The sequence below is a fragment of the Melanostigma gelatinosum genome, assembly GCF_949748355.1.
Source record: "Melanostigma gelatinosum genome assembly, chromosome: 7".
Taxonomy (NCBI): domain Eukaryota; kingdom Metazoa; phylum Chordata; class Actinopteri; order Perciformes; family Zoarcidae; genus Melanostigma; species Melanostigma gelatinosum.
In genome coordinates, this window is record NC_136640.1 from 15424089 (window position 1) to 15448114 (window position 24026).

At 44.4% G+C, this 24026-nt stretch overlaps 1 protein-coding gene across 1 annotated transcript; it reads left to right on the forward strand.

Annotated features, from left to right (window-relative positions):
• Positions 1–1298: 1298 nt before the first annotated feature.
• On the forward strand, positions 1299–18571 carry LOC306779312 (rho GTPase-activating protein 32-like). The gene is made up of 21 exons (XM_079271174.1): positions 1299–1402; positions 2410–2515; positions 3850–3941; positions 4195–4279; positions 7752–7838; positions 7938–8075; positions 8229–8321; positions 9043–9165; positions 9353–9430; positions 10318–10399; positions 10810–10959; positions 11279–11381; positions 12015–12159; positions 12514–12596; positions 12921–13028; positions 13173–13318; positions 13397–13610; positions 14014–14162; positions 14319–14393; positions 14492–15169; positions 15350–18571. Exons 1-21 carry the CDS (start codon positions 1314–1316, stop codon positions 17554–17556), a joined length of 5031 nt encoding a protein of 1676 aa, XP_079127300.1. The 5' UTR covers positions 1299–1313; the 3' UTR covers positions 17557–18571.
• Positions 18572–24026: the final 5455 nt, after the last annotated feature.

Genomic DNA, 24026 nt, shown 5'->3' on the forward strand with positions numbered 1-24026 from the left:
TCATTTAAATATAAAATTAAATTAAACATAACATTAAATGGCATTAAATAGTAGCCTTCCATTGTAAACAACTGTGCAAATGTAACTTTTTACAGTAAGCTTTTCTAACTGAATACACTGATACAAACACAGCATGAAATAAAATGTATGTGACCCTTTAACATTCACATTTTCAAAAGTGCAACATCTGATCTAACATCAACATAACATATTTTGCACAGTAAATAAGTGCATGTAAACAAAATCAAGTGCATTCACAACATAACCAACAGTATTAAACAGTAGTGCATGTTTTTTCTAAATATTTTTTGCCAGGAAGACAAGCCTTATCTACTACCTCTGGCTTCAGGCATGCACGGTGGCATGTAACAATGCCCCCCCACACACTGAAAAGCCTCTCAGAGGGGGCACTTGTAGCTGGCACAGAGAGGTATTTCTTTGCTAAAGTACTTATCCTTGGAAAGTTAAGTTGGTGACGCTTCCACCAGTCAAGTGGATCGGTGTCTGGGTCAACCTGCTGGACCACAGGTCAGTTGTTGCGGAGTAGAATGACATCCCCTCCAGCTCCGCAGAGATCCTTTGGCGTGTACTATTGTACAGCCGAGGCAAGGCAACGTCAGAAAAATGTTTACGGCTTGGTAGCACGTATCTGGGGTCCAAAGCTTTGAGAAGGTGAATAAACCCCGGCTTTTCCACGGTGTATATGGGCACCATATCTTTTGCGATATACATCGCGACTGCATCCGTGATGGCTTTCCACCGGGCACTCTTCTTCTCATGCGGAGTACAGTTGGTGAATGTCTCCAAAATGCTGGGTTGTTGTTGTGAGGTGGCGGCGGCGTCGCTTGTGCTCCCGCGGTCCTGCTCCCTCCTCAGGGCAACAACACCTCTCCCACTCGGCAGCATGCCTCTGTTTGAGGTGCTGCATTAAATTTGTTGTGCTGCTTGATTTTGTAGCAATAGCTTTTAGACAGACCTTACATCGTGGTGCTGTTTGTTCTGTGTCAGATGACACGAACCCGAACCATTTCCAGACCACCGAAGACACATTCTTCCCTCTCTTAAGAACGAGAGCTTCACTGCTGGCCGCCATTGTTTTCGTTTGTAAACAATGCGCGCGCACTCTACTACGGGAACCCAACGGGGGGAGGGGTGGGGGCGATTTTCTCGATTTTCAATAAAACACATCGCCTTAAAGCACACATTCGAATTAATCGATTAAATCGATTTATCGCCCAGCCCTACCTCACGCTCTCCTTTCCCTTCCCCTCACGTGTCTCTACAGCGGCCCGCCGTTGCAGTCGGGCAGCATCATGGAGGCTGGATGTGTGGTTGCCGCGGTGATTGATAATGCTGCCTCAGGACCCCATCGTCAACCAGGAAGTGGTGACGTCCTTGAGGGGTGAGTGACTCTCTTCTGTGTTTCATGTAAGCCGAGCGGAATTCTGTTCTATGGTGCTTCTCCAGGAACACCGTTTGTTTTTTATGTATTGTACATGTTATGGTGTTGTTGTTTTTGTATGAGATTGATTGAAATGTTTTATTTGTTTATCGTCATTGTAAATGACAACGAGTTCTCAATTGACTTATCTGGTTAAATAAAGGTAAAGAGAAGAATGCGTTTGCCTTTGAATGAGATGAGTAAAACTAGTAGACATGTAATGGTGAGGCTTGAACATGACCCTGTTTTCAGAGTAAGACAGAAAGAGGGAAACTGTTCCTGTGTAACGCTCTATTAGGTCCAAAGCTCACTGTATGTGCCGTGTTTTTACATTCTGTGTAGTTAGCTCTGTCACTCCGGCTCACATAGATGACACTGTGTGTCCGTGTTCTTTGCCTCCTGTCCTGATTTCGCCTCGCTAAATCACTGTGACAAATCCAAGGCCTGTCTCTCTGCTCTCTTTGTTGCTCATAAAAGTTGCGCTGAATGCGCCTCACCCTCCACGCCCGAATACACTGAGTCACATTTCAAGTGAAGGTTTTTGTGAAGCAGTCCCTTGTGGGTGGATTGCCTTTATGGAGCTCTGAATAGACGAGCTTTGCTTTCCTGAGCGCATACAAAAGACGTGGCTTTTTGTCGGCCCTACCGTCGTGAGAGATGCTGCCATTTTTCATCTGTCCAGAGGATGCGTTCCCATCTAGATCTAAGATGGTTTTTTCTTATGTTTGATTCATGCATTTCTCTCTAAATATGAGAGATTTAAACAACTAATACAACATGAATTTGTGTGCCATGCTGGTGCAATGTCCTATTGTGAATTCATCTCCCTCACTTGCTCCCTCTGGTGTATTTAAAATGAACTACAAATCATATTTGAAAAACCCCAGACGACATGGATGTAAGCAGTATGTCATGCCACCTTTCTTTTGTTTTAATCCTTGTATGTGAATGCCTGTCTGTTTCTGCAGAGATGTCCTACCATCTACTGACCTGGACAAGGACGACGCTTTATCTCAAGCCACCAACAATAATCCTCCAGAAGAGAAGCAGCCACAGGAGACATCCACTGCCATGGTACACGCCCACGCACACCACTCTGACTCATCACTCACACAGAGCAAATACTTAAACGCACACCAGCGGACATGCCGCCCTTCTTCTGCCATGAGCCTGCGTTGGTTGTGTATGTGATGATGTCACCACAACATGATGTCACTTAAGTCATGTGTCACTCACGTGAGAGTCGGTGGTCAAAGTGATGAAGGTGCAGAAGTAGATTCAAGGATATTTCACCTTCATATTGAGAGGGAGGGGTGATTAGGTAAAGGTCTTATAACAATATTGTCACTACAAGTGATTCCCTCGCCCCTTCAGTTGACTTCTGGTTACCCCCGTTATCCTCCACATTTGCTCTTTCTTCCCCTCTCTGGGGGAATATTCCTTCTGTTTTAAGAAGCGACGTCGCTATGATGTGAGACAAAACACCTGCAGTTTTTCAATTGTACTTAAAGTACAGCCGATTTTGTTTTCATGCATGTGATTTTTTCTTAATACGTTTTCATTTAGATTTTTAAGAGGGCTTGCACACTCGTCACATGTCCACAAATAAACTCAATCCAATTAAAACTGGACAACAAAACACAGCAAGACCTAAACATTACTGTACCAACATAATATAGATGGCAATACTTCATTGACAAACACATAGACCAACATGCCTGAAGAGCAGCCTTGTTCAGATTCATGTCTATCAAATAATGACCTGACGACATAATTTAGCAAAATTGAGCATAACATAAGTGTGAAATAATAATAAAACGTTACAGTGCTTTACACGGATACAGGATTAAAACATTTCAGGACTTTGGGCAAATAAAATCAGGAAATTTAACAGATAATATATGCTAAGAAATGTAACAGTTTCTTAAAAACAATTGTAAAACTGACTGGTCAGCAAAGCACAACATAGCGTTATAGAAGTAAAACATAATATACAGTAATACTATAACATTAGCATATTGTAACATAACAGTAGCATAGCATACCCTAACATAACATTAGCGTAGCATAACACCAATAGCCTAGAACACAACATAATAAAACATTAGCATAACACAACATTAGCATAAAACAACATAGCTTAACACATAACATTCATAACATAATCATAACATTGTTATAATGTATTATACTATAAGCATAATGGCATACCAACATAACCTTAGCGCTAATGTATAACTCACTACTTTATACTTATACCAGGCGTTAAAGTTCCTGTCCTGCATCTTTTGCTGAACAAACGGTGTTTGGTGTTGATCAACGTAATCGATCTGGAGTGTAATCGCCTCTCCATCCGTCGTCCTGTGGCCGACCGGCACTTGTTGACGTGTGCTTTCTCTGTCGGCCAGGTGAGGAGCGATGGCATCGCAGAGCTCCCCGCCGAGCCCCTCCTGCGTTCCTGCGTCAGCACGGCCAGCATGAAGGTCAAGAACGTGAAGAAGTAGGTGCTCCCTGTGACGGTGTTGGTGCTATTATGGGCTGTTTAAAACAGGGCTCTTATTGAGGCCAGTGAAATGAGGACCTCTAAAATGACGTGCGCGGCACAGACACGCCTGCCTGCTGGGTCTCTTAACCCTGTTCCCTCACACGTAGGCCCTCACAGGCCTTTTCCCTCTTTTGCTTTGCTTTTCTCTCCATCAGTGTCGGTGTGTTGAATACTGATGAGGGGCTCTTGTTTGTCTTATTTTTTTTAGGCTGACGTTCCCCAGAGGTCACTTCCCCAGGTTGGCAGAGTGTGCCCATTTCCACTATGAGACTGTTGACTTCGGCAATGTGCAGGTGAGCCCTGAAAATACGTTCTACAGCACCGAGTTACTATGTTTAGTAATTGTGTCTTTGGCTCAAGTTCAGCAGCCATTTTGGTCAATTGCTCCCGAAATGCATCCTTCTTGAAATGCAATGTGTCGAATCGATATCCTTGCTTCTCTTTTCTGCACAGTCTTTATTGAATTGACCTTCTTTTTCATGGAAATCACAGTTGTCGGTGTGTGGTTTATCAGGAGAGCTATGGAATATACTTTAGTCTAGAATGTTAATCCACCGTGCATAAATCATTGTCTTTTTATTCGTGCTATTCCTATGAAAGCCGTGATCTGATTCCAGCAGCGTGTTAATCCTCTGCAGTCTATTAATGTGAGAATCATCCGACCTGTACTCCTGTGATCCAGACTTATTAGTTTGACTTAAGCACATGATGTCACCCAGTGAGTAAAAGCAATACATCAGTTTTCCTGAATAGACTGCAGAGTCTATCCAGGATTTGTAAGCGATGACTCATTTTGAAAGTCAAAACCTGTTCTGACAAAAACAACAGGAGGTGTGGGAATATATGGTTACAGTTAAATGGTAGCTGAAGGCAAATGCCATGGTGTTTGGGTACAGATATTCATGTTTTAATTCAAAACACCTGCAAAAATAATGACCCTTAGCCTCCGCTGTACTTTCTGATTAGTGCTCGTTAGCATGCTAACCCAGGAGGTACACATGGTAGATGTTTTGCCTGCTTAACATCAGCATGTTGCCATTGTCCTTGTGAGCATGTTATGTTAACACACTGACAATTAGCTCAAAGCAACACTGAGCCAAACGTAGCCCCACCGTGCAAACAGCATGGCTTGAGTTTTACACACTGTAATCCATTTAGAGAAAATCTGCACGTTGCAACATGAGCTGCAAAGACTTGATTTGAATATCCTGTGGTCACAGTTGGTAATTATGGATATAACGACTCTTACCAGCCAACGAATGATTTGAATGAATAGGCTAAGAAGTATATTTAACTTTTAAGTGCATTTGCAGCAGTGTTCATGAGAAGCAGGGAAGCACTAGTGGTTGCTCAGTCGTGTGGAAGTGTCTGTTAGCCGCCTGGTTAGCCTCGGTGCAGTTGCGCTTGGTTGCCAGCAGAGTGCAGCAGTCGTCAACACAAAACGAGTGCGTGCGTATCTGTGGCGGTTGAATATGTGGCTTTAAATGGACTACAGTGCGGCAGGCTGGACCGGCCTTAATTCCCAGGACGCTTTCTCCCTGTTGGGTAAACATCCCGCTGTGGTTGTCGTGATGTGATTGCTCCGTCAGCAGAGCGGAGGCAAGAGAAGCAGCACAACAGTTTCAGTGACCTCGAAAAGCTCCACAGGGAGAAGAAAAGCTGAGCCGGAAGAGGGATATCAGTCTGGGGAGACGATGACACTGAAAGCTGTCCACACACACACTCACACTCACACTCACACTCACACACTCACACACTCACACACTCACACACTCACACACTCACACTCACACACTCACACTCCTACTCATTTAATCAGATTTAGTTCGTATTCAGTGCCATATTTTTGATTCATAATAAATTATTATGAATAATAATAATAGTACATTTGTAGTTTTTCTCAACTCAAATGTGTGAAAGAGTCTTTGTTCTCGCTGTATCTCCCATGATGCATTTGCCTGCCTCTATAGTCAGACTGTGGCGGCACAGGAAGGGAGGAAGGGAGGGAGGGTACTGATCATGTCTCATGTATCCTAATGGCAGAATAGCTCAAGGACAGCAGGCTGCCTCTGTCTGCAGCCTGCCCGACTGATTCCTCTCCAGATTAGCTCCAGTCTCGCCTTGAGATTGGAATGAATGTGAATTGTTTTGAAATGAAGAAGGGGTCGTCTATCTATCTTGTGCAGCTCCGCCTCTGTATGATGGATGAGCTTGTGCAGTTGAGCCCATTTACTGCCAACCCCCCCCCCCCCCCCCCCCTCTGCTTTGTCACTGGAGAAAGGAGAGTGGTTCAGAGAGGGGGGGGAGGGCGACGGAGGCAGAGTACAGGAGAGGGAGGAGGGGGAAGAGATGGAATGAGGGGGCAGGGGGGGGGGGGGTAAGAGACACAGGGGGAAGCATCCTCTTTTCATATTTCTGCTTTATGGGATAGAGCAGTGAACGCGTGGTGATCTGAAGCCCGATGAATGAGCATTTCACGTTAGGCAGCAGGCGAGAAAGGAGCTGCCAAGGTTTAGCTAGTTGGAGGAGCTTACTGAGGTCCAGGACTCCGGCTGAACACAAACAAAGAGCTGTGGATGGATATCTGAGATGCCTTAGTGGCAGGTAACCTGAATGTTTGGATGTGTATGTATTCAGTTTAGCTTCTGGGTCTAAGAATTCTGTGAATAAAATAATTTGTGCACAAAGGGTTGGAGGTCTGAGCTGTGTTAGCATGTTTTATTTTGAAAGGAGCAGTCTTGGATGTGTGAGCATCATAGAGGAATTGATGCTCACACATGCCTCCAATGGAAACTTTCAGATTTATGCTGTTTTGTTTCATAATTATTCATTTTCATCAAGCTAGTGTTTTGTTTCATCCAAAAGGGATCATTGTTTTTCTGTAATTCTCTGTGTGATCCTGCTTTTCCATCATGCGTTTGGCCTCCTGACCCTCATCGGTACTTAATTCAGCCGCGCAGTTCGGGCTTTTACTTCAGACTAATCCTTGCAGCGAATGAGCGCTCTTCCATCATGACTTATTCCAGAACAAATCTCTCGTTCTGCATTTTTTTTTTTTGTAAGTTTGTTTTGCTGCATTACTGTTGAGCAGTAACTAGGTCGCTGTGGGTTGTGTAACAGTGCATCTGGATGAGTAGCTATCAGTTATAAATAACCAGAACTTCCCTTGGTTCCAGCGTTTGAAGTCTCCTCTTCAGTAATGTCTGTCAATGTATTCCCAAACTTCTGCGAGGCTTTGATCTTCTCAGTTTTTCGGGGCATATAGAATATTCGTTAGAGAAGAAAGTGCTAAATCTATACCACCGCCGAGCGCTGGTACTTTCACAGTTTATGTATTGTATATGTCATACTGCAGGATTTATGGCGAAGTGAGAATATGAATCAGTGCTTTGTTGGTGGAAGAGGAAATATACGGCACTCGTTTCTCAAATTAACTTTATCATGAAGGCTGTCAAATTCCAAGAATCTGAATTTCTATAGAGATTTGTTTTTCAATGAAAAATCCTTTAACGTACATTTTTTTTGTTTTTAGGCAATACTTCCTGTAATTCGATGCTACTTGAGGTTTTAAGGTTTTTATACTCTAACCCATAGCTCAGTATAAAAGCGGTTTTACTATTTAATGGAATAATGTGGTTTGGGAATGATGTTCTTCTTGTATTCCGGGTCACATACAGAGAGGTTGTTGTATTACATGCATCCATTATTTAGAATGTGGGTCCTCTTAATATTGGCTTCTCTGTCTTCTTTTGATTTCTCTCGTAGCTGGCCTTTGCAGAGGGGCAGAGTGAAGGACCGAAGGCTGCTCTGGACTCCAAAGAGCTGGTCTTTCTGGTCCAGATCACGTGCCAGGTAACATTACTTGCTACATTCTGAAAATAGACTACATGGTTTAATATCAAACAACCTTTTTTCCTTAAATCTTAGACATTTTCTGTCTCTATTTGTCAGGGTCGAAACTGGCTGGTGAAGAGGTCCTATGAAGACTTCCGGGTGCTGGACAAACACCTGCACTTGTGTATCTATGACCGCCGGTACTCCCAGCTCACCGAGCTGCCACGATACGAAACATTAAAGGACACTGTTGAGGTATCACAGAGCTACAACTCCATGTGAATGTCATTACTCAGATTAGAAATGAATCTGATTTCAAATGAGTCTGTTCTGTTGCGTGATGTGTGGAAAATGGCTCTTAAATTGTCCGACTTTACTTAATCTTGACAATCTTGTGTCTGCATTCAGTCAGGAACCAAGATGCTGGCCGCCTACCTGTCCCGCTTCTCCGCCATTGCTGACAACAAGATCAACTGTGGTCCAGTGCTAACATGGATGGAGGTATCTTCTTATCAGCTGTTTGCTCTCTTCCTATCAGTTATTCACTCCAAGAAATTACCCCATTCAGTGAATTCAATATTTAATATTCACTATTAATATTTAAGTTGTTGACTTAAAGGAGCAGTCAGACATTTTGGGGGGGGGGGGGGGGGGATACAGTTGTTTGCCTGGAGTCAGCTGAAGAAAATGTGTTCATTTCAGAGAATAGTTAGAGGATATTATGGCCAAACCCGAGGATTCACATTTCTCACATTTAAATGTAAGGAAAAGACTCTGGTTTAGGAATATCTACGTGTTCTATTTCTGGATGAACAGCTGCTGGGCATCCTCATAGGGATGCCAGGTTTGTGCACCTACTGTTAGGGGTGGTAGCGTTCTGCAGAAGTAGGATTATTGAACACTTTTCCGTCTCTTGAGATTGTTTGAGATACGATTACTGCTGTAAATCAATTTAAAAATAAATCCAACACAACATAATTGTATGATTGGCGAGGCAAGCCGAATGTAAACACCAGGGAAAATACTGATTACTTTTTTTACCATCCTACTGCAGTAACATATTGTTTTGCTGCTCATGTGAACAATACCAGTCCTACTTGTCTCCCAATATCATTTGAAATAAAGGAGGACCAGCTGCTTCTTCCTGCTTCCAGTCTTCAGGCTAAGCTTTGCCAACATGTCTAACTCTAACGGTTTCTCATGACATTATTCTCTTTTCCAGATCGACAACAAGGGGAACCACCTTCTGGTGGCTGAGGAAGCCTCGATCAATGTCCCTGCCATCGCTGCTGCCCACGTCACCAAACGCTACACAGCCCAGGCTACAGACGAGTTGACCTTTGAGGTAACCGCTCTTATATAAGCCATCCCAGAAACTTGAGCCAATTTTTATTTTTATTTTTTTTGCATCTTTGAGCTGGATTATTTTCAAGGGGAAATATGCACACGTCTGATCCCTTCGCAATGCCTTTTTTTAATGTGCTCAGCTGAGATCCGACATTGTTCTCATCATCGCACTCTTTGTGACCCAGGTGGGCGACATCGTGTCAGTCATAGACATGCCTCCCAAAGAAGACACGGGCTGGTGGAGAGGGAAACATGGCTTTCAGGTGAATCATCTGCTGTGCTTCACTCACACTGATGTTTAATAGAGACGGGGCTCAACAGTAAGGGTTGCCAGGTTGCCATCAGTGGTACCCACTTTTTAACATCCAAAAAAAAAGGGAGAGCAAAACATGCACCCCAAAATATATACATTTCCAATATTTGTTGCATTAGTGATATTTGAATATTGCTGTTACAGTAAGAACCAGATAAACAAATAGGAAGTTTGTAAAGTCATGAAAGGAAAACCATACCAGCATCTTTGAGCTGGACGGAAAATTCTACTGAAAAGCATTTACAACAGGCTGACTTATAGCTGCAGAGTATCCTCAACAGTCATTTCTCAAAATATAAGGTGAGTAAACCGTATTTTCACTTCCGGCAACCAAAAAGCTGATTTATTTTATCTGTTCGTGTTGAGAATAATCAAATCACATTGATCATTTTGAATATTTGTTAGTTTTACAGGAAGGGGAAAGAGAAGGATTTTGATACAAAATATTACTAAAATATATCGCAAGAGATAAACTAATCATCAACACAAGGATCACAGGCTAGAGCTGGGATTATACTGCTGATTTCACTGTGTCTTTAAGTGAAAACCACTGCTTGGTTTTTATATATCGGCAAATATGAGTTGAACTGAGCAAAAAGCAGCTAGTTTGTTATTGCTGTTGAGCGACACCCTGACATGCTTTGCACAATAAGAATGCAAACCTGCTGTTTTCAGCCTGAGGCAGCATGCACCCTCATGCACCCTTTCTGCACCTTCACCCGACGACAGTCTGCCACAGCATGAAACACCCCCACTGGTCCCTTTTTGAACGGACGAGTGTACCAACAGCTCTGTCTCTTGTCTTGCCGCTGCTCGTCCTCTTCTCTCTCCCTGCAGGTTGGTTTCTTCCCCTGCGACTGTGTCGAGCTGATCAATGACAAGCTTCCCCCCAGTGTTCAAAGCTCGGTGCCGAAGCCAGGTACTCTTCAGCGTGTGCTCGTCCTTTTGCTCGATGATTCATTTCAGACTTGCTCCCAGGATGTGAGATGGGTTGATTTAAAGTGGCTGCTGGATGGCTTTACCCAACACGGATAAGACCTGCAGTGAGGTCACACCCTAGGGAAGACCTTCTGAGATGGTGGAAAAATGCTTATTTCGTTGTAATTAATTAATTTATGTCCAGTGAGAAATTGGGATGGTCTGTTTGTTTCTGGCCTCAGAAGCCTTGGTGCCGAATATTAATTGTTCAATTGTGTGACGTCAAACTTTCTGATGTGGTTTTTCTTATGTTCATTCTATGTCTATCTTCCTTTATTGTAGGGCACTTTGTGCTGCATTCTGTACATGAAATGTGCTCTACAAATACCGTGTATTGTCATCTTTGATCAGTGTGCAAGAAGCATGGGAAGCTTGTAACGTTCCTGAGGACTTTCATGAAGTCTCGACCACCGCCTCAGAAGCTGCGTCAGCGCGGTATCCTCAAAGAGAGAGTGTTCGGCTGTGACCTGGGGGAATATCTCCACAACTCAGGCCACGAGGGTAAAATATTCCCACAATGGCTTCTTATTTTCCATCGTGTAATTCTTACCTGCTGGCAGTTGACACTTAAATGTTTCACATTTTCAAAGAGTAAATACCCCGAGAAGGGATTACCCAGTGAATCGGCTGCCTGTATCGGGGATTTGGGACGCGTTGCTGTGGTGTTTGATGTGAATTGAGTCGGTGGTGTGGATAACCAGCTGGCAAGATGTGCTTCTGCATAGATTCTTGTAGAATTGCCAAAAGCTGTGTGCCTCCATTTGTGTTTGAAATGCCTGTGTTATGACGGCCTCTCCTGACTCTCTGCTGTCTCCTGTAGTCCCGCAGGTTGTTAAGACCTGCGCTGACTTCATAGAGAAAAATGGAGTCGTGGACGGGATCTACAGACTGTCTGGGATCTCCTCCAACATCCAGAAACTGAGGTTTGTACCCCTTTTGCTAATTATATTGATTAGAAGTTCAACCCAAATATCCAGAATGGATCAATGCCATAACTGTAGCGACGCTCACTGTCCAAGTGTTGTTTTTTGAGCTGCTGCTTCTGAAACCCATCAAATACAAGTTGATTCAAGCTGTGCAGCTTTGAATGGCTGTAATGATTTTCTCATCTATTCTATGTTTGCCAGGAAGAATTCAGCAAACGCTCATTAGCGGATAAATCGGAAGGCTCGCAATCTGGTGTTGTGTTGACAGACAAAAATAAAGGGACATTTTCTCGCAATTACAAACTTGTTGACCGTTTGTCACATCGCATCTAATTGTTTGAGGATAATGATAAGTAGGTCGTGACAGTTTTTCTTCACAGATCTAACAGTGAGGTGGAGCAGGTAGTCTTGTTTTGTTTGTGGAGGAATGTTATTCGCTTTTGGCAGCGTTCTCAAAGTAAACTAAAATTCAGAAATTCTACAAACGCTACTAATTAATTCACCAAGCAGTGTTACCGTGTCCAAAGCAGCTTATAGTGTTGAAATGTTCTGCATGTTTTCGTACTGACAGATTGGCAGTAGGACGTCTCCCACGCTGTTCCTTATCTTCTTCTTTCTGTCTTCGTCTAGGCACGAGTTTGACTCAGAACAGGTCCCAGACCTGAGCAGGGACGTCTTCAGGCAGGACATCCACTCAGTGGGCTCCCTCTGCAAGCTGTACTTCAGAGAGCTGCCCAACCCTCTGCTCACCTACCAGCTCTACGACAGATTCTCTGTGAGGACCAGAGCGGTGGAACTGGGGCGGGGACTTATGCTGCCCGTAGATATGGGGATGGAAAAAGCTGCACATACCCTGTTACTCAGTGATGATCAAAGAACTGGAGAAACAATGTCAAATTTCCAGCTCCGTTTTAAGTGCCGCTCAAAAATGGGGTCATTGCATTACGCTGGGCTTTCTAAGAACAACAGGGGATGTGCACGCTTAAACAGAATAGCAGATTAAGTCAGCCAAAACACTGGCTGCTCTGAATATAGAAGGGGAAAAAGAGAGTGGGACTGTGTTAAGCAGCTCCCTCTGCTGTGATTGTCAGCCTCTCAGTGACGTGTGCTTTATCTTCTGTCTTCACAGGAGGCCGTGTCTGCAGCCACAGATGAGGAGAGGCTGGTCAAAATCCACAATGTCATCCAGCAGCTGCCTCCTCCACACTACAGGTCAGGTTTAAAGCTCACTGTTGCAACCTGGTGGCCTGAAGTGGACTTTTCTTCCTTTTTTTTTCCAGGGAAGGCAGTCAATGCTGTGATGCTAATTTTAATAATGCGATGTAAAACTCAGCTTTAGATGATTCTAAAATCAGTCTTATCATCTCTCAGTGCAGCATAACATAACATTAAATAAAGAATATGCATTAATCCTGTTTGTTGGATGCACTGAATTGACTCTGTCCTGTGACCCAGGATTGACCTTTTTTGCTGCCTCAAAGGAAATTCTGACACGGGGGGAATGAATATTAAATATTTGCCTTTCTTTACCTTCAGAACTCTGGAGTACCTCATGAGACACCTCTCCAACCTGGCCACCTTCAGCCCCGTCACTAACATGCACACTAAAAACCTGGCTATTGTCTGGGCGCCTAACCTCCTCAGGTGACTCTTGAACTATGTGCAAACTGTGTAATTGGCACCGATGGCACCAACGTTTCCTTCTAGTGTGTCTGACAGTGAACTGGGGCATGTCTCTGTGGTCCAGAGCTGTGAAATAGGTTGTGCTGTTCTGTAACTGTGTTCCAGGTCCAAACAGATCGAGTCGGCCTGTTTTAGCGGCACCGCAGCCTTCATGGAGGTGCGTATCCAGTCGGTGGTGGTGGAGTTCATCCTCAACAACACCGAAGCTCTCTTCAGCGCTAAACTCAATGCCATCATTCGTGAAAGCACAGGTTGGTTGAAATGGGAACAAATTGACATGTGGCATCTGTTCTGGGGTTAAGTGCATCTCTGAAACGCCTTATTTTCAGGGAACAACATTTTATCCAGACCCAAGTCCCTGCTGGTCTGCTCCCCATCCACAAAGTTACTGTCTCTAGAGGAGGCCCAGGCTCGCACTCAGGCACAGCTGGGCTCCCCGGCCACCACCCCCTCCCTCTCCCAGAGTGACTACATCGAGGTTGGGGAGGGGCCCGGAGCTCTGCACGGCAAATTCCACACGGTCATCGAGCTCCCGATGGAGAGGTAGTTAAATGGCCTGATCACGCCTCCTGTTTATTGATTATATGAATTTGTCTCCTTCATGAGCATGTGAAAACATGTCATCATTTACAGCTGTTGAAATGTGTTGTGAGGATTTTTTGCTTTTATGTGTTTATTTTTTTTGTTGGATGGTTGTTCGATCAAAACAATTAATAGTTCCTAAAATTTTTGAAAAGTGAGATATTGTAATGGACATTTTCACACATTTCTCACACGTTCTTCACTAAACAATTCATCAGATTCAAATATGATGCCAATAATCGTTAGTAGCAGCCCTGTTGTTTTGTTTTTGTCCTTTTTATTTCGTTTTGCTTGTGTTAGGTAACGGCCACGTCTGTTAGATGAAACGGCGGGTGACGAAGATGATTTGTTTCTTGTGTTGTAGCGTAAAGCGGCCTCCAGTTAAGCCTAAGAAGTCTCCTGTGGGGAACTGGCTTTCCTTTTTCCACCTGGGCAAGTCCTACTCTGTGTCCAAGCGTAAACTGAAGCGACACCCCAGCGAGCCTAACGAGATAAAGAGCATCGCACTGCCAGGTTAGATCGCCTCTGCTGCTACCGAGCCAGAACACATAAATCAACCCGTGCCGAGTTGAACTAATCTTGACAGTTCGACGCATTGAAATGTTCTTTTGAGAGACGGTGGCAATTCATTTCATTGAGAAACATGATTTATGCTGAAAATATTCGCAGGTGGAAGAGGAGATAGCGGCACATTGCGCTCCACCAAAAGTGAGGAATCCCTCACCTCTTTGCACAATGTGGAAGGTAATTATTCATGCGCACTACAAGTGATTTGTAATGTCTGTATTTCTGCGACTACAGATGATTCAGTCTAAATATGCATGTGTTTTTTTCCGTCCCAGGGGATCCCCCGAGTTACCGCCCCCGCAGACCTCGCTCGACTAGCGAGGCCGTTTCTGGCGTCCGTAGAGGCGACGTACGCAACGCAAGGAGTAAAGACGACCACAGAACCCACCCGCTGAATGGGAGTCACAGTGGTGCCGATCGTGTTCGCACTGCAGCATGTATTTCGCCACCACACCAGGAGGACGATCTCGATCTTTGTCCGCCAGCTGAAGGCATCTATAGTTTGGACTTTGATCCCATGTCTTTTCAGTGCAGCCCACCCCCGGCGACGCCTGCGCTGCAACACAACACAGATGGAAATAAATGGAGGAAGAGCGCAGGCTGTCCTAGTGAATCAGAGCCCATCTTCTCTGCTAACAACATCATTGGCTGTCACTCTCCAGACATTAGCCCTGTTCTCTGTAAAGCTGGGAAGAAGGTTGCCTCCAAGCAGCTCTCTCCTAAACTCAGGAAGAAATCATTTAAGACGCAGGCAGATGTTCAGAACGCATCCGCCTCTCCTCCACCTGTTCCTCTTCCTTCTTCTTATCCCCCAGCAGAGAAGTGTAACGCTCCGCTGGCAGATGGGAAGGAGCAAAGAGCGCCATACCCACACTGCAGCCCACTCAGCACAGCGAGCCAGGGCTCAGCCCTGACCGACCTCAGTCAGTCTGCACAGAACCTGCCCGATCCAGGTCAGTACCACTCCTCTGTCCCATCAGACATACTATTTACTGTATATAGTTGGTATCTATTTAAATATTAAAGCATTCTGTAGTTTCTTATGAAAGCTTTTGTGTCTTGTCCCATCATGTCTTACCATAGCTTTGTTTGTCTTGTCATACTGTAGCGTTGTTTGTCTTATCCCTCCCCAGGAACAGATAGACTTATGAGTTCAGTGTCTGTTCTCCCTCCTCACCCTCCCTCGACGAGTGCTGCGCGCAAGTTGGCGTTGGCTCTGGCTGAGTCTGCCCACAAGGCCAGCTGTGGTTCCCAGAGAAGACGCAATGTCCCATCGCAACCCCTCCAGAGACCAGAGGCTCCTCGCGCCCAGGACAGACCGCCCCGGCCCTCTGTTCTCGATCTTAAAGTGTACCCCCGGGAGTACTGCGGCCCTCGCGTCTCCTCGGTTTCCCAGTGGCAAACATCAACGCACGGCCCTGTAGAGAGCCACTGCCGCCCTCATCCTGTTCATTTCCTGCCTGCCCACCTCGGCTCTGAGCCGTCGCCGGTCATCGATGGAAAGGAAAGCATGTGCAATTTCACACCCAACGTCAGCCCGCTCGGGTCAGGGAGCTTGGATGAAGGCAGTGGAAAGAGGAGGGACCGCAGGGAGGAAAAAGAACTTGCCACGCAAGCAGAACCTACCTATCAGAGCGTCGGGGTGTCAACACCCACCCGACCTGTCTGCTCCGCTCAGAGCCCGTCGACTTCCCCTGTATATGTGAACACTGACTCTATCAATGTATTTAATTTCCGCGCTGTTCTGGCAGAGACCTCCATGCCTGCCTCAATCGAGGAGGTCATTCCACGTCCGTTACAGCCCTCCTCAACCCATCACTACAGCCCTGAAGATGACAGACCTCCTGGCCCGGTTGAAGACGTCTACGGCAATCATCATCATCATCACCGCCATCGGCCGGTTCAAACGGGACGAATGCCTGCACCTCATTGCCCTCGGCAAAACAACATGTACATGCAGCCCTCCGAAGGCCGCTACAGCACTTTAGGGTTAAGGCAACCTTTGTCACCTCAATATGAACGTTACAACAGAGATGAGCGCCTCGTCAGTGGCTGCCACAGGCAACCAGGCCAGTGGCAGAGGTCTGAAGATAGATCGGTCGGGCACCCAGTCATCCGGAGGGCTCGCTCCTTCCACGCCCCTCAGATTAGTCACTACAAGCTGGCTGAGACGGAAGTCCTGCCCCCTGACACCATGTTTTATGTCGAGCAGACGTCGAGGCAGGAAGCGCCCTATCAGAGGCTGATTCAGACCGGCATTCACCCCGTCCGGCAGCAGTTTGAGAACACGCGTGCTGACTACCGTTACGGCCCCTATTCTGATATTAACCCAGTCGATGGCTCGCGTTATTATGGAGAGCCCTGCCGGCAAAGCGGCATCCGGCACAGTCAGTCTTACACCATGCGTTCCACAAGGGAAAGCGGACCGTCGGATTACTACAACTACAATCCACACCGTGTCCCTCCTGCGAACAGGGAGCTTTACATAGAAAGCAGTGACACTGTTGTTTACGAGGCGAGAGATGCAGACGTTTTTGAGAGAGTCTTATACCAACCAGTCAAGCAGGAGAGTAAATCCAGACGACAAAACAACGCCGTTTCTCCTTGTGAGAGCCCTGTCTCGTCGGCTGACGCAACAAACAGAGACATAATGCACACAAGAAGCAAGTCAGACCCTGGAAACGCCTGCCTCCTCTCCGCTAACAGGACAGAAAGCCAAAACGTGGAAGCTCCTTCCCCGAGGTCTCAAAAGGCAGACCCTGAAGTCGTCAGGCAGCAGTACGGTTACCGGTCAAGTGCGGAGCCGGGACCAACCAGGCGGATTCAGATCAAAGAGGCCTCCTCGCAGCAGCCTCCGCTTCGCAAAGTGCCCTCTCTTCCAGAAAGGGGCTGTCCTAACATCGAGCACAACACCAGAGGCCACACACGAGTTCATGACCAGGATCGATTCCTGATGGCCAACGCTGTCAACAGCCACTCTGATATTGTGAAACCCGGCATCCTCAGGAGGCCGGGGAGGTCGCAGAGCACCAGAGAAAACCGTCACCACTATCATTACCACGCCAAGTCCCCGCTCGATCCTGAACATCTGGGATCCTTTTCCACTCAGCCCAACAGAAGGACTCAGAGCACTAAAGTCAGACCCACACAATATGACCACAAGGAGGGGTATTACGCGGCGCCCCGACTTAAACCCCCAAGATCCGGTAAAGCCGTTGCTGGATATTTGCCCGGCCAGGGCTGCATGTCTCCCCGCGGGCACAGACTGCTGTCCAAGGCTCTGGGTCAGGAGGCTTTTTATCATGCTGCGCTGAGATCAGAGGCCGGGGTTTACGACTGATTGTTAACCACTGGTTTTATCCGATTGCACGTCGGAGCCAAAGGAAAACGGCACTTTATCCTCTGCCAGACCAACAGACTGTTGTGTTGAAAGTGTGTTTGTTTTAACCGCCAGGAGCTGCTAAAAAAAACAAGAGTGTGAAGTGAGGCTGCTGCTGAGATCATACCGGGAGTTTCACATTTTGCAGCAGCTTTTGAGGGAAGCTCAAAGGGAACAAGTGAATCGTCTGCAGATGTTGTCTTCAATTTATTTGAAAGTAACGCTAAAGAGAGAGAGAGAGTGAAAACGAATGGCTTGCATATTTTATTTAATGTCTTAAGAGATGCCAAGCTAAAGTGTCTGGTTTTATTATTATCAATATGATTTCAGTAAAGGAAAGTGTATAAAATAACGTTCATTTTAAATGCATTATATTTGTATGAATAACACACCGCTAACATGTGGCCAATGTACTGTACATTTTGTTTTCTATTCTAGTCTGCTCAGACTTCAACAAGCACTTTTGAGGAGAACAGTGTATGAAACACCGTCTTAATGTGGTGTACATGGAGCCTCTTGATATACAGTATATATATATATTTTTTTTTCTGTAAGAAACCGCTTGCTCTGAATCATCGTTGAATACTAAATTAGCACTTTCGGAGGGGTAACATGGAGGATGACATGGTTTTAAAATGTTTCTTTATCACACATTGTATAATGCAAACTTAAAATAAGTGAGTGCTATGATTTCGGTCAAAGCTTCCATGCTATGAAATATGCTACACATACAGTAAATGCAGTTAGGTAAAAAAAAAATAGTGTATTTTGTATAACATTGTGGTTTTGTCACGAAAAATGATTTTCTTTTCTCGTTAGGGAACTTTTAACAATGTGATGTTTTACATGAAATATGATGTTTTATTCATTAAAGAGGCTGTTTCAAATCCAAACATGTACACGAGGGACACGCTGTTAAAGACATGCGTTATTTTAGTGAGCGTCTTCAAAAGAAATAAAGAGATCTTATCAGTGATGAATGTGTTGAACTCCTGTGTCATAGGTAGATTTGAGAAATTCTTGTATTCCACTCTATTTAGCATCGCTTCGATAACTGTGTCAGATTCAAGATGGATTGTTTGAAAAATAATATCAAAAGCAGAACAAGAGTTATCTTCTTTATTCTTTTTTTTTATGACGCACTATCCTTCCTGGTCAAGTGGACGTTAATTGACGATGTGACCCGAAGGCTATCCATCGCAGCTTGTTTCTGTTCATGGGGCTGCAGGTGACCCTTTAATCATCTTGCCAACTGACCTCCAGGTTGTGAGCTCCCACGTTAAGAGCACATGAAGTCCCACAGGGGCGTCTGCTCACCACCAGGTGGCACTGTAGCACTGCAGAAGATACACGGCTCCCAATTCATTCTGGGGGAGATCACAGACTTTGATTTGCTTGTCAGACGCCTCGTATCTGTTCAAAAACATTGCAGAGGATGCCGACTATTTTATTGTTTGTACTGCTTTTGAATTTTCAGTGGTTCAGAGGTTTTAATGAGAACCACCAGGATTTGATGTGTAAACATGTATTGAGCGCGAGAGGATGCCTCCGGTGGACTACAGTGACCTCGGCTGGGATGACGTGCTCTGAACTACTCTTATACCATAAGCCTGACGCTTGAGAACGCCCATGTAATCACAGTTTAGAGCGGCTGGAGGATAATCAGAAGGAATCATCCAAGGTTGTCCAAAGTGCCTTGGGAATTGTTGCTTTGATAGAAATTATTAAAGTGCCCCATCCCCACCCCAGATCAAAACAGCCTCCCATTCACAGCTGACTGAAAGGCTTGGTCTGTGGTGAGAAACCATTAAGAGAGCTCGTGGACTCAAAGCAATGTCTCCTGGCAGCTCTGCGTTGCTCCTGGAGCACGGAGCCATTGTTTATTCATCGGCGCATTGGCATTCAAAGTGCATCCTCACTGTTCTCTCTCGCTCTCATAACCAACAAGTTGCAATTTTTATGCATGTGAAGGTTGAAGGCAAATTATTTATGGGAGACCGGACCTGAGGAAAAGAGAACAGCCTCTAGCAAAATGCTTTACGTTGAGAGCAATCATTTTCTATAGGCTCTTGAATTCACGAGATCACAGCGAGATATTCATGTATTATTCAACGTTTCAGAGAGAGAATTGTTTCCCTGCTGGACCGCCATCTGCATTGTGATGCGTTTGAGACATGCTACCTTTCAGGATCCGGTTACAGTCTTGTTTTTCAGCGGGGGGGGGGGGGCAAATGAAATGAGTGGGAAAACGGCTCTCCGGTGTGCCTCCCTCAAGCTTTTCACCTCCCCTCGCCACCAGCAAAGGTTTTAAAGTAAGAATTTGTCTGAGCAGAAATTGCGTGCGTGCGTCTTGGCTTGTCTGAATCGGAAGAAATGGTGAGCAAGTTGAGGTTCAGCTGCAAAGGGGGAGAACTTTCACCTGTGTGAGAAATTATTCAAGAACATCTGGTGTCGTCCAGATGCGGAGATGGAATGTGTGAGGCGTGTGCTGCCAAACACCAGCAGGTGCAAGGTGAAAGGACTGCCACCTCTCCGGGGGCAGGTGATCTGCGGGATAATAGTTGCCCCTATACACACACACACACCTGAGGAGATTGCTCTTTAGAATTGCACACAATTGTGCATTATGGACTTTCTATATTCTGGAAGAACAATTTCAAATCCTTAATGGTTCTTTCTGTGAGTGCAGTCTGCAGATGTAGCAGTAATACAGCACATGGCAGGAGCTGTGTTTCCCTGGTTCACCGCACTTTAGTGCGCCAATAAAGAAGCGTTTTTGGTTGTTCATTACAGTCTAATGTTCCATTACGAAACATTATTGGAACGTTATGAATGTACACTTCCTCATTGTTTCTTTGATGGCTCTTGACTGAAGTGCGGAGCATATGGTGGAGTAAAAGCCCATACTTCTAAAACAAAGATATGAATCCTGCTGGGGCTTATTGTGGATTTCTTTCTCTTGTGAATATGAATACATCGTCTTTTAAAATACTGCAACTATAGCACTGTAATGGCCTTAAATTGTGCCTTTAAAATATATGTTTTAGTGAGCACATCATCTCATTACAAGCTAAAGCATCCATTGTTTTTGGTGCTTTCCCTTGTTGGTGTGACGGAGGAAAAGTCTGATCCACACTGCGCATTCTGGCTCGGTGCCACATTATCCTCTGTTGACTGTTGGGAGATGAGTTTCACAAGAGCTGAACAAGTAGAAGGCAGTTTCTACTTTTAGGCACGTTATCTTTCCAACATCTCACTGATTATGTAGAATCTGCAGCAGTCTGTGTGCCAATGCCCTGTGCATTTCAGTTTTTGTATCCAATGCTTGATATATTTGTTGCCAGAATGACAGAAAGAGAAAGTTCTCAGAGATCATCTATGGCTCACTTAATTACCTAGTTAACATGACAATGGATTCTAATTTAATTACAGCCACCAAGAGAACCTTGTTAGTACTTCAGGCAACCAATTAGGCCCTGGCTATGGACAGAAATATATATTTTATTCAACTGTATCCATGGTGTTTGAAATAGAAAATCAGCATGCTTTTTAGAGGGAGCAGCGGTGGGAGGGGTGGAGGAGAACCGGGACGCAATGCTTTGTGATTGAATAAGTGATTAGACCTCAGGTTTACACAAAGGCTCCTCACTCGCAGTAATGGCTGCCTGTTAGGGCTCAGTTTTATAATTTGACATTCACATACATATCAAAGTGACTAAGCAACCAGAAGACTGAGTGCTGGCCCAGACAATGCAAGGCTCCTTTTTTATGTTCCAAATAACGCTCTTGACCTTTAAATGATGAATAATAGCCGGAGAAACAGAATGTAATTATCCAAGGCATTACAGTTGGTCCAAAAGGTAACCACCAGTTGAATAAGCTGTTGCCATGTGAATGCATTTGGGGGTATTTACTTGTAAATGATACATCTGTTATTTTTGGGGCACGGCTCTATAGTGCTGAATACAGTTCGGTGATTTAGAATTTTGCAAACGGTTAAAACCATAAGGCATAGCTAATGAGCAAATGAGAACAAAAGCCACAGAATTCAAACTGTTCCAGAGAGTGGGTTTTTATCCATCAGAAATATAAAAAAAAAAAAAAAACTCCCCATCTGGATCACTGAGCATTTATTGTCACCATTGGAAGAGAGGCCAGAGTAAACAAGCTCATGCTCTGTTGATGTGCAGACCCAAAGGCTTCACTGGTGCTGATGTTGTTGCCACTGCTGCAGGTGAGCGCCGCACTAATTCATGGTTTGTCAGTGACTCTAAAAGCCATAGACGGTTAAGATAATCAGGGTATGAAAATTATATGTTATAAAGGCGACTTACAACTGAGCAGAAATGTAATTACAATGCAGTCATTTGACCAACCAGAGCAGTGAGCTTCACTTGCTTCATGCTTTACCTTCTGTAATTGCACAAGCATTTCATTTCTTTAAGGATTTAATTTCTACGTTAAGAAACAAAGCATGCCCGGGTATAATCTCTCTTTTTTTAGATTGGACGAAATCAAATATGCCCTTAGGATGTGGGTCACAGCAACTACAACTACTTTGCATACACATGTAACTGGTAATATGGTTAAAAGCAAACCCCCCCCCCCCCCCCTCTCTCTGTTGTTTATGATTCTCGCTTTCTTCATAATTCGGATAAGATTAAAGTTTGTGGCGAGCTCATCTACATCTTATGAATGAACGCTAATATAAGTTCACCAGGCTTCTATTGACAATCTTTTTCGCCATTGAAATAATTAGAGGCAATTAATACCGACATGGATCAACTTCACATAGAAATGCAGTAAATTTCCACAAGAAACTGCATGTTTTCTTTCATATAGAGCAAAACAAACCTCAACCATATGGAGCAGGAAGTGACAACCCGTCTTCAATAAGGGCCTAATGATGTGTTTAAAGGTAATTGTCGACATAATTGGAAGACGTTCACCCTCACATTTGCTATAATTACTTAAGGTCTAAAATAAAATTCTTAAAATAACCCAATATTCTTGGTGCTACTACAATTCCTCAAAATACTAATTAACCGTTGTAGAAGTGTGTTCCATCTTGTTCCCATTAACTCGTCTCTTTTGTTCTTTTCTGTACACATATTTTTCTCGTTTCAATGGCTCAGTTTTCTTTTGTTCACATCACAATGACTTGGTAAGAGTGCCTAAAACTGGGTACTCACTAAATCACAGGCTCAGGCTTTCGTGTCCTAAAATGAATACCCAGTGATGGCACAAGAATTATGCGTCAGATGATGGCTTTCCTCGTCACTCTGCTTGTGTACAATCTCAACTGTGAACGCAAACTCGGTGCAGAAGTGTAGATGACCACACAGGCAAACTGGATAAACAGCTCTGCTCAGCATTGTTATACCAAGCAAAGAAACGAGTCCTTTGCACAGCTGAACAAATGAAATAAACACCAAACAGTTCTCTGTATTTGTCTGTAAACCTCTATCCTTAAGCCGTGCTGCCCTACAGAGCCCATCAGGAACTAGACTCATTGATATTTTAACTAACCATTAATCATTGCACCATAGAAATGTCGTTTTTTTTACTGTTTCCTGGAATTGAAAAATCGAATTTGATGCTCCAACAACATGGTAATTGAGTTGCTTGTGGCTTAATCTTAAATTAAGGAGGAAATAGCTTGACAAAAACTATCTTAACAGAGTAGCCTCCACCTCTAGTGGAATTAAGATGGTTTCATCTACAGTAGCCTCGTTAATGCACATTTAAAACACACACATCTATATGTATTCGTTAAACCAGCAGTGTTTTTATGTTTTATAAGGAGGATAATTAGCATAACAAATATAATTCAAGTTAGGGTGGGTTGTTATTATATTTGTTAAAATTCTCTTTACATCTCAATCAACAAAAAAAAGGAAACATATCTGGCTGTCGCAGGCCTGTAATAATAAGCCATTTCACCTGCCTGAATAAAACGACACAGGCTACCTGCCTGTCTCCCACAAGCTGCTAGCTTGACAGCTTTGAGGACTAACAATGGCCACGTTCATAGTTATGTTTATGTTCAGAATGATGATTTTGGGGGAGTGGCTTTGGGCGGAGGCCTGAAGGTTATGGCTGTCAGTGTTGCAGACTTGGCGACGTCCTTGCTAGATTTATTGACTTTTGGAGCTAGTGCTGCTTTCATTGGAAAAGAGTACTTTCAAAATCTAGCTTACAGCTCCTGGAACCTCCAACATTGCAGACCCCAGCTATGAGGTTTTACTGAAAGAAGTACAGCATGGCTAAGGAGCCCACCTCAAACTTTTTTTCTCACTTTTCTCTTCCTGTATCCAGGCTGTTACTACACATACTGTTGCTGGTAAGCAAAACACCCACAGCGGCAACGATGATTGAAAACTCGCCTGTATCAGTCAATATACTATACGGGAAACTGTTCACAACTGTAG

Excerpts from the sequence above, each read along its gene's own strand:
- LOC306779312 (XM_079271174.1), top strand. The coding sequence starts at position 1,314 with ATGGAGGCTGGATGTGTGGTTGCCGCGGTGATTGATAATGCTGCCTCA. Across the intron at positions 2,516-3,849 it reads AGGAGACATCCACTGCCATG|GTGAGGAGCGATGGCATCGC; the intron begins GTACACGCCCAC and ends TCTGTCGGCCAG. Across the intron at positions 15,170-15,349 it reads ACAGAACCTGCCCGATCCAG|GAACAGATAGACTTATGAGT; the intron begins GTCAGTACCACT and ends ATCCCTCCCCAG.